The following is a 10,787-nucleotide window of genomic DNA, read 5'->3' as shown; positions in this document are numbered from 1 at the left end:
TATATTCATGTGCTTTTCACATACTATGACATTTACATCATGCTTCACCTAGGGATGTAGATATACATTAAATGACATATTTTTAGACTCATGGATACGCAAAGCAACGGGTGGGCTTTAGCTCATCGGGTCGGCCACACCGTGAGCCAAGCATGTCAGGTTGATCTAACAAATAAGTAGGTTAGATCCATGTCTTCTTAGTCACACTATTGTGCGTCATTAGGCGGAGTAACGAACATGCGGGGCACATTAGTGCACAGGTAGAGGCCATTGTTGTGTCAGTAAGAATGATGATTAGCCCATTATAAACTTTTTTAGGTCAGATGAAGTTGATAGTGTCATGCTCAATCAGTGACATACTTGAAGCTCAAAAACTCAACTCAGGCTCCTTAAAGTAATCAACATTTTTGAGCTCGACTAGATTATTTATTAAAAATATGAAAGTATATTAAATTGTAATAGAAATACGATTAGGCTTAATTTGGCTTGAATATGTAAATATGAATCAAATAGAGAAAATGCAACTTCAACTAAGCTTGAGTATGCTCATGAGCTTCACATGCCAAGTATTTTAAAACTCGAGCTTGACTCGATAACATACTAGAGTAGCTCAAGCCATTTTGAGTATTTTTCTAGTATGTCATGAGTTGGATTGACTTAATTACACCGTTCATCCAGTTGCAACCATAAATCTAGTAATGTAGGGAGCAGACATGTATGGTGTTACAACTACATTTGTAACTAATGACGTATTATACGAGCAAGTAAAACATGAGTACACTATATTGACCCATTAATCGTACATGGATGCGTCAAAAACAAGCGAACCTATGTGATTGTGAATGTCACACTTGTTTTGTTCAACTTTGCCTTCCTTGGGCCAAACAAACCCTCCTCTTCCTTTATCAACATCTTAAGAATCCCCGGGCTTCAGCATTACAACACCCGCAGACCCTTGAACCTTGACCCAATTCTTAGCCCAAACTTGTTGGCTACCTCTATCAAGTTGGTTTTGTGTGAATCATTATTTGAAAGCCTCCTGCCTTACATATTTCCTCTTGGGAAACCGTGTCTTCTTCATACCCCCGAATCTGTTCAACTTTTCTAGCTTCTCTTTCCTCCCATCGATATCAGCCTGGATAACTTTATCTCTTTTCTCAGCCGACATCAAAGCCAACCGAGCAAACTTCTTGGGTCTAACATGCCCAAGCCTCTCATTAATCTCCTGAAAAGCAGGAACAAGCCCACACCTAATGTAACACCCTTCAACAACTTGCATCGAGTTCATTTCAGGGACACTAACACTGTTCTTCAACTCAAGATCCAAACAAAACGGTGAATCTTTCAACCACATTCTTAAAGAATGGGCTTTTGCAACAAGTAACCCACTTCGAGTCTTACATGGCAAAAATGGGGATCCCATTTCCCAAAGATAAGCTTTCAAAGTAGTGTTTAACGAGACATTGTTATACTCAGAAACCCCGGTGATTAAGACAACCGATTTGGGAGACATCGGGACACCCTCTAAAGATGCATCCTGCATCTGGTCAAGCCATAATGTAAGACCAACGAGGGCGGCACCACCAGATAGCTTCCTGAAATCAGCTCCCCAGTCCTTTTCCGCCACCCTGAACACATTATTCCGGTATATATCTTTTTTCACCGCCAGTTGAAACACCCATGAAGCTGTGGCTCGAAGCTCAAATGCCCATAACAGATCTTCAATGGCGTTTACAAAGTTAAGTGCTGCGTTATCTTCCATGGGTTTCAGTTCTTCAAACACCTGGTCTACCTCCATAACCATGGAGTCTGAGTTTTCCAAAAGCCTGTAAAACACAAAAGATTTGAGTTGCGAATTGAAATTTGAAAAACATGAAAACTTATATAGACAGATCTGACTTACTTAATTGGAAGATCAAAACCAGCATCTTTGATTGCTTTCAAGATTGTTATTGCTTCACTCTTCGTCTTGCAGAAACTAGCAGCCCTAATGAAACAGGTCCATATCCGGTGATCTGGTTTGACCCCTTCTGTCATCATCTCCGTGAGCTTTTGAACTCCAGTGACATAATCACTGTTCTTGAAATAAGAATCAATAACAGATGAATAGGTTAAAGTAGTGAGGCTCTCGCCACTGGACTTCAAATTATCAAGAACCTTTTCCGCTTCCATGGGGTTTCCCGAGCTTCCATAAGAAATCATAAGAAGATGCATCGTAGCAATCGTGGGTTCGATTCCTTCTTCTTTCATTAATTTGAAAATCTCTTCCGATTTAGAATGGTGTCCAGCACTTCTATATGTCTTCATCATTAAATGATAAAATGAACGGTCCAGATTATACCCTTCACTTTTCACCTTTTCAAAAAGCTCCTCCACGTGTCCCACCATTTGTAGCTTACCAAAGGCGGCTATCAGGCTTTTGTAGGTGGTCAACTTTGCATCTAAACCTTGTTTGACCATTTCATTAAGTAAAGACAACCCAATCTCGGGCTTATGGTCTCTGCAATACATTACGATCAAAGTATTGTATGTATCGGAATCCGGTTTAAGTCCATTTTCTTGAATCTTGTGGTAAACTTCAATTGTTTTTCTATAATCTTCGATGTTTGTATATAATTTGAGTAAAGAATTGAATATAAAAAGATCGGGTTTGAATCCGATTTCCACCATTTCATCAACCATAGCTTCAACATCACGAACATGTTTCACCTTACAAAGCAAACCGATCATTACTCTATAAAGATTCATAGTCGGAAAATATCCTGCTGCTTTCATTCCATGGTATATCTTCTTCACCTCGAACACATTCCCAGCTTCTGCAAACGCTTCAAGCATCAAAACAATGGAGTTTTTGCTGATTTTAAACCCTAGATCTTGAAGCTCTTCAACCACAACGTACAATTCGTCTAATCTCCCATCAACAATTAAAGCTTGCATAAGCCCGTTTACCGATTCTACGGTGGGACCCGGCCCATCTTTCATCATAGTATTGAAAGCTGCTCGCGCCTTTTCGTATTCACCTTTTGAAGCATAAGCTTGTATTAATGCATTCCAAACTTTTCTGTCTACAACAGGAAATCTTTCTCGAAGACTTTTGACCACAGTCTCCGCCTTTTCCAGTAGGCTTGACTTTCCATAAGCATCGATAAGATCGACATAAACTGAAATCTCATCGATTGATTCAGCTCGGTTGATCAAATCATGAGCAGTTTCTGGAAACCCTAATTTACAGTACATAAGAGCAACATTTGTGTATATAACATTAGAAGGTTGAATTCCGATGAACATCATATCTGAGAGGACCTGAGAAGCTTCTGAAAAAAGCTCAGCCTCCTTGCAGGCTTCAATCAGTGATTCATACATTGAAGAGCTCCCAGTGAACAAATTTGAATTAGAATTCCGACTCTTTCTGTATTCATCAATGGCAGCATCTAATTGATTGGAATTGCAGAGAAGCATAATCATAGCTTCAGTAACAATATGATCCGATCCGGGTGAATGTTCTTTAAGAAAATCAAGTAAATTTAAAGCTTCCACATGCCTTCCGGATGAACTGTAAGAACTTAATATGGATAACAAGCTCTCATGGTCTAAATCATTACCCTCTAAAATGGCGTTTTTCAGCATGTTAGCTGCATAATCGTAAGACCCACCTTTCACTAGAGTAGATGAAATGACTTGGGGATTCAAATTACATAACTTCTGCATATCTTTAATAATTTTTTCAACACAATCTTTGTTTTCATTAAGAGATTGGATTAGGAGCTCATAAAGAGATAAATCTGGGGTGAAACCATCACGAACCATGTTGTTATACAACATCATAGCTTTGCCTCCATCAAATCTCAAAAACACATCCAACATGACTGAATAAGCAAGAAGATCAGGCTTGATACCCGATTTCACCATGGAATCAAACGTTTTTTCAGCCTCGAGTCTCTTTCCGGCCTTCGCGTATCCACATATCAAAGCACTGAAAGTTCTCAAACTCGGTTTAATCCCGGAATCCATCATTTCTGACATCACGTTTGCAGCTTCAGAAATCTTATTACCTTTACCTAAAGAATCAATAAGAACAGTGTATGTCACAACATCAGGTTCACAACCACGTGATTTCATGTCATTATAGAGCTTCAAAGCCGATTCATGTTGCCCTAACTTCCCATACATATGAATAACAGTATTGTAGGTCATCTCATCTTCTCCAAACCCTAATTTCACCATTTCTTCACGTAGTTTAATAACTTTATCCACATTTCCTTCTTTAGCAAATGCATAGAGTAAAGAGTTATATGTGACTGCATCTGGGACGAACCCTTTTGAATCTAAGTCTTTGAACAGTGATTCGGCTTCATGAACTAATCCACATCTTGCATAAACAGATAACATCGCGTTGTAAGTCCATAAATCAGGTTGACATTTGTTTGATTCCATGTCTTTATAGACCTTGACTGCTTCTTCCAAGTTGGAATCATGAGAGCAAGCACTTAACAGAGTGTTGTAAGTGATGATATCTGGTTGGAGACCTGAACGTCTTACTTCAGTTAGCAGATCAATTCCCATGTTTGGTTCCATTGGAGTGGATTTAAATCGGGCATTGATTAATGTGTTGAAACTGACAAGATCTGGTTCGTATCCCCTTTCACGCATTAGATTGAGGATTTCTTGAACTTTTGTAAACCTTCCGTTTCTGGCATAAACACCCATCATTGCATTGTAAACTTGTACGCTACCGTCTATTCCTTCTTCTGATCGATTGAAAATCTCCATGGCTAATGCTTCTTGATTGGCTTTACCAAGAACAGCTAGTATGGTGGCGAGCATACGGGCATTTGGGGAGTACCAATTACGAAGGTTTAGCCATTCGTAAACTTCCAACGCTCTTTGCCAGTTTAATTTCCCGATTCCTTTCACTAAGAAACAGAAATCAGTAGGCGTCATCTGAACCTGTCTATCGTCCAACACATCGGCGACAAACTCGTGAGATTTCAACCCTAATATTCGATCAGTTAAAAATTGAACCCTTTGTCTCCAATCTTTTGCTCTTTTCAAAGCTAATTTCGTCATCTTCTTTGCCACTCCGCGGCTATTCCTACCCGGATATTCTAGGGTTTCGTTATTCATTTCCAACGGTTCCACTTTTCCTTCAATTTCGTTACCAGTCAAAGACTCATCTTCAAAAACATCAATTTTGGGGGTTGTGGGTGAAATTGGGAACTGGGTTTTGTCTGTGTTATAATTATCGGTTGGTTCTTTTCGGTTAGGCCATCTGACTGACGGGGATGCTCTGCTGTAGCTAAATTTCTTGGAAGGTTCATGTTGTTCGATAGTTGTAATGTCACTGGTTACGGATGAAGAAGAAGAAGAGGTTGAGCAGGAAATATGAGAAGAAGTTATGGTTTTGCGTACCTTGGATGAATCGTTGATGGCATTCAATGTTGGTGAAGGCGCTGCAAAAGCTAAGATTCCAGAGGTGAACGCCATCCTCCTGTGTTTTTTACAAAGATTTTACAGAAACGGGGAACTAATCGTCATCTAGTTACATATTTGTGTGTGTGTGTTTTATATGTACAAGCGATGGACGAGAGAAGGCGTTCAATTTTTGGCGGATTGTGAGAAGGTTTTGTAGATGATGGTCCACAGGCCGTCGATGAATGAAAGGTGGCTAAAAAGATCAAAGATTTTTGTTGCTTCTCCCTCCAAAAAGGTTGAATCTTTAGGTCAAAACCCAACCTTTCAACATTTTTAGGATAATATTGGTAATTAAGATATATGGCAGTAAATTATGTAATCAGTTTTTTTTAATTAAATAAGTTTTATTAACTCTACTTTTTTATTCCTATAAATAGATCATTCAACTAATAATATTTATAATAGAATATAAACTTTTTAAATCTATATCTATTATCTAAAAATATTTATAATAGAACATTCAACTAATAATGTTTAGTTTGTAGTTTGAATTTGGGAAAGTTGTAGTTCGCATCCTTAGACTAGGGGGAGTGGGAGTGGCATGAGTCTATGTGGCATCTGGGCACCTGATATTGCATACGTCGCCTTCTAAACATGGTATGATAAGATGATAAGTTCAAATGAACATGACATATGACAAAATGACATTGAAATATCGGATAATGACTCTCTTTATCTCTCTTGCATTTTATCTCTTTTCCTCTTTTTTTTTTTTGTCACAATGCATCACCCCCTCGCATATGGCAAGATGATATAGATTACAACAAAAATGATGTGGAAAGTCTTTGTCATTGCTATTACTCCCCCAAGCCTTATAATTTACAAATCTCATGTTTTTGAAATGACTATATCACTTTTTCTAATATTTTTTTCTTTGTTGAAAAAATCTAGGCAATTATTGCTAAAGACTCATTTTCTAGTACTTTTTAGTCTACAATGATTTTGTGAACTTTTTTTATCCATGTTTGGTCTTTTTTACATATGAGTTGGTAACCATACATGTAATACTTTATTTATTATTTTTTTTAAAAGCCTTAAGCCCATTCAATCAAGTGTTGTGTTCTATTTTAGTTGGTGTAGGTAACGATCAATATTTTAGTAGAAAACAACAAGAAGCTTCAAACCATTAAGTAATATACGGTTTGTCTAATTTTATACATGTTTTGAAAAACCATGATCTTGATAAAAGCTCGTTATTATCCTAATGTCTTCGAGTCCATCAAGGGCCCCACGTTGATTCTCCTACAACATTGACAATGGACATACATCACTCAAGCACCTTCCTTCCAAATCCCTTAAGTTACACGGATGCCCAAATTGACACTACGCTAACGAGGATTTCATCGTTATAGAGAATGGTAGCTTTGCTTTATTTATTCGTGAATTTGTTAAAGAACCAACCCATGATGTTTATTATTGTGTTTTGAGCAAACCATTTTCTAAAGGGTGATGATGTACCTTTAGTGTTTAGAGATTTCATAAATCATGGTAATAACAGTGAGGATAGGATAAGTGCATTTATTGAACATTATGGATACAAGTTGTTGGGGGCCGGTAGGGAGGAGAATAGGGTTTTTGAAATCGATGAGAACTTGGATCTTCTTGAAGAATCATGTGAACACTTTCCGAATCTGATATGCCTAGGTTACACAAAATCCAGATTATAGGGATAATCCTTCATGGAACAGTCTCGTATTAAGACCCTGATATGAGGCCACTACGGGTGATGAGAATAGGGATAACTCCGCACCTCCTAACTTGTAATAAAATCAAGAATTAAACTCCATTGGTAATCTTTAAATTTTATTATACTAAAATGACATGACACTAAAATCACCAACACAAGTTGCATGAGCAGCTTCAAGATGAAATCGATATCGAAGGAGATGACATGGGTTTAGATGATGATGATGGAATGATTGTAATTGATCATAAAGGCGAAGCAGGTGTAATAGTTGGGGATGAGGCGACAGGTGAAACAAAAGTGAAGGTTAAAAAAGTGGTCAAAATCTGGGAATGAGGTGAACAGTAATGGCAAGGTAAGGTGTTGTAGATGGGAATGTTGATAAAAAATGGTTACTGGACTGAAGTTTTTTTATGTAAAAAGGATTTTGAAAGTTTTTGCATGAAAATGGAAATGCTTGTACTGCCAAAAGCTTTGTTTGTATGAATGAGGTTTTGATGAAGTAAACGTAATATATATAGCAAAATATGGTATTGTGTACTTTGTATAGGCTGAGTATTTGTATCTATATGTTGCTAATATGCGGGTATAAGTATATGGAAATGGAAAACACAACGTGGCATTTTATAAGTAAAAGGGATACAAAATATGTTACTTGTTTGGAAGTAAATGTGTAAACATGCATGTATGTATATGTGTCTGTTTGTTTAGCAAATTCCCTGACACTGACAGTGATAATAGGGGTATGGATGGAGAAGTATAATACACCAGACAGCTATAAGCATTGGTTTTAAAAATATTAAGTGACAGAAAAGAAAATACGTGGTAACTGATTAGAGATCTGAATAAAACAAAACACCCACTCACACACACACACAGCAGTAGCAGTAATTTTTCTTCTTTACATTATGCCAATAGGGTGCCATGCGTCCATCCAAGCCTCTGATATATGTTCTGAATATACATATCATACTTAAGAAAAAGAAAGAAAGAAGAAAAAACATGGGTGATGAGAGTATTCATTCATTCATTCATGGTTTGGTTTGGTTTGGTTTTAATCAGAAAGATGATGAGGTGGTAGCCGCCTTCATATCCTTTAGGGTGCTAGCCAGCCAGTCCAGACCCTCGTATAGACCATCTCCTCTAAGAGCACACGTGCCTTGTATATGCCATTTCCTGTTTTTCAGTTCATACATCCCCAGCCCTTCACACACCTCCATAGCTGTCATTGCTCCTTTCTGTACCCAACCACAATCAACTTCAATTTAGTTTATATATAAGAATGGAATGTTTTATCATCCATCACTTATTGGAATAATCAAATTTTCAAAATCAATCACTTTAACAATTAATAAGGACGCCTTCATTTGCTATGGTGATTTCAATGGTATAAGATATTGGTCACTAACTTTGCCAAATCAATCAAGTGTATAAATAGATATTCAGCCAAGTGGAACAACATTGGTTGGACTATTTCATTATATTCAAGTTCGTAGCTGATAGGCGATAGCTCAACTATGTTGTGCACAAGTACCTTGTAGATTATATTCTTCAAAAAATGGGTTGTTGTAACATATGTTTAGAACCCCTCAACTTATGATAACTTACGCAATAGACCCATGGATTTGGAAATATCGTCATCAACAATATTTCCCTTATCCATGACTAAAAAGGAGAGGTTTGCTTATCCTATCAAGGTATCTCCTAAACTTAGAACACCATAAGGTATACTCATATAAGGAAAAAAAATGGCTTCAACAAGATGATGATGATGATTATAATATGTGACAAGAACTGTTGGCACCAAAATAATGAGTTCATCTTGTTGAAATGATTTACAACAATTTAATGAAATGAAACAATACAAGTGTAAAGCATACCATGTCCTGTTTGTTTGCAAACACCAAGATGACACAGTTGGTCATGAAAGGGTCATTGATAATAGCCTGAGAATAAAATACAAACAGATAGGATGAGGATTGAGGAACACTGCAATCTAAGAAAAATAGTTGCATGATAATATACAAAAATACAATTATAATACCTGAAACTCTGCCTTTGCTCTGCCAATCCTCTCTCGATCCAAAGAGTCAACAACATAAATCTGGAAATAACAATCTCAGTATACTACATATTTTAAAGATCATGACATCTTATCCCAACAAAAGGGGATAACTTATTGTATTTCATAAAAGATTAAAAGCACTAAACAATTTGACTTGTTAAATCAAAAACTACCTTAAACACAGGAAAAAAAAAATTATGGTTATTCTTACCAATCCATTTGTGTCATTGAAGTAATGCCTCCACAAGGGCCTTAGCTTTTCTTGCCCACCAACATCCCAAACCGTGAACATCACATTCTTGTACTGAACTTTTTCCACATTGAAACCTGCCACAAAGAGAATTTCATTTCAAATATTCACCAATTATTTGATTTATAATACATTCATTATACATAGCATGTTTTGTGGTTTAGGGCTTACCGTTAAGCAATAAATATACAGAGTACAGAGAATAGCACCATTGAGATCAGACAATTTAGCATGATTTCATGATGGCTTACCAATAGTAGGGACAGTTGATAGAACTTCTCCAATGTGCAGCTTGTACAGTATGGTTGTCTTCCCTGCTGCGTCTAACCCCAGCATCACAACCTATTTGTGCCAAAACCAATTCAAACAACTTACATAATAAAAAGCAGGTGTGATAAGCATACAGAAAACTATAAGATTCAGTTCAATTTGTGATTGTTCTCAAAGTTCACGACTGAAATATGGGAAGATTGTAGATTGGCCTAGTTCAATCCAGCTCAGTTTGCTAAATACGAGTACAAAACCCTAGATTCAAATTACAAAATGATTACCTACGACGTTTAATCAACGAGATTGACACAAACTACAACTGCATAACCGGAGATAACACAAAAATCGATTTAAATGGAAGAGTGAAACGGAAAGTGTACCCGCATCTCGCTGTTGCCGAAGAATGCATCGAAGAGCTTGCGAAAAACTTGTCCCATGGCTGCCGAAATTCAATCGACTGCTTTTTTATGTATCTTCTTCTAGTTGTTAACCTTTATGATGTATATATGAAATTGGGGCAACGATGAAACCCCTTTTTTTCTCCGTTGACAGAAAGAACAGGAGATGGTGTTGGATCGGTAGAATTAGACCAAAAACAAACGATATTGTAAAAATAAAAGACAGGGAATATGGTAGCGTTGCTTCAGAGAATCTTCCTACTGGCGCAAATTTGCTTGCATACGATTACGAAGGCCACAATTACGATCTCTTTTCTATTTACTTGTTTTTCCTACAATACATTCTGAATTTTGGATTAGGGTTCTCGTGTTTGACAGCACTTTCAATGCTCAATTGCTCATGGAGTCTATTTTGGCCTCCTAACACAATATAATTATATACTTCATCATAACAAATTGACAATAATCATATCATATTATCCTAGTTTAAATGGAAAAATGACTTATAGAATAATTACGTTTTAAAATTGTTCAAAAAAAAATCAAGTAAGCTTGGATTGTTCAAAAAATATCAAATAAGATCTTAGTATAAAAAACACAAACTAACTAAATACTTTGTTTAAATAATCAAATGTTACCCTTATGGAC

The 10,787-nt window shown here is 36.8% G+C and overlaps 2 protein-coding genes across 2 annotated transcripts; both read right to left on the bottom strand.

Annotated features, from left to right (window-relative positions):
• Positions 1-888: 888 nt before the first annotated feature.
• EMB1270 (Pentatricopeptide repeat (PPR) superfamily protein) lies at positions 889-5,602 on the bottom strand. The gene is made up of 2 exons (XM_079018972.1): positions 1,904-5,602; positions 889-1,826 (listed from the first exon to the last, which is right to left on the bottom strand). The coding sequence occupies exons 1-2, from the start codon at positions 5,482-5,484 to the stop codon at positions 1,025-1,027; spliced, it is 4,383 nt and encodes a 1,460-aa protein (XP_078875098.1). The 5' UTR covers positions 5,485-5,602; the 3' UTR covers positions 889-1,024.
• A 2,358-nt stretch (positions 5,603-7,960) lies between these two features.
• LOC145072527 (uncharacterized) lies at positions 7,961-10,326 on the bottom strand. Its single transcript, XM_079018973.1, has 6 exons — positions 10,122-10,326; positions 9,723-9,813; positions 9,433-9,548; positions 9,201-9,260; positions 9,037-9,102; positions 7,961-8,394 (listed from the first exon to the last, which is right to left on the bottom strand). Exons 1-6 carry the CDS (start codon positions 10,176-10,178, stop codon positions 8,215-8,217), a joined length of 570 nt encoding a protein of 189 aa, XP_078875099.1. The 5' UTR covers positions 10,179-10,326; the 3' UTR covers positions 7,961-8,214.
• Positions 10,327-10,787: the final 461 nt, after the last annotated feature.

The sequence above is a fragment of the Lactuca serriola genome, chromosome 9 (genome assembly GCF_051521515.1).
Source record: "Lactuca serriola cultivar US96UC23 chromosome 9, Lser_US96UC23_V15, whole genome shotgun sequence".
NCBI classification, from domain to species: domain Eukaryota; kingdom Viridiplantae; phylum Streptophyta; class Magnoliopsida; order Asterales; family Asteraceae; genus Lactuca; species Lactuca serriola.
The sequence above is the reverse complement of the archived record's forward strand: the minus strand, read 5'-3'. Positions and strand labels throughout refer to the sequence as shown.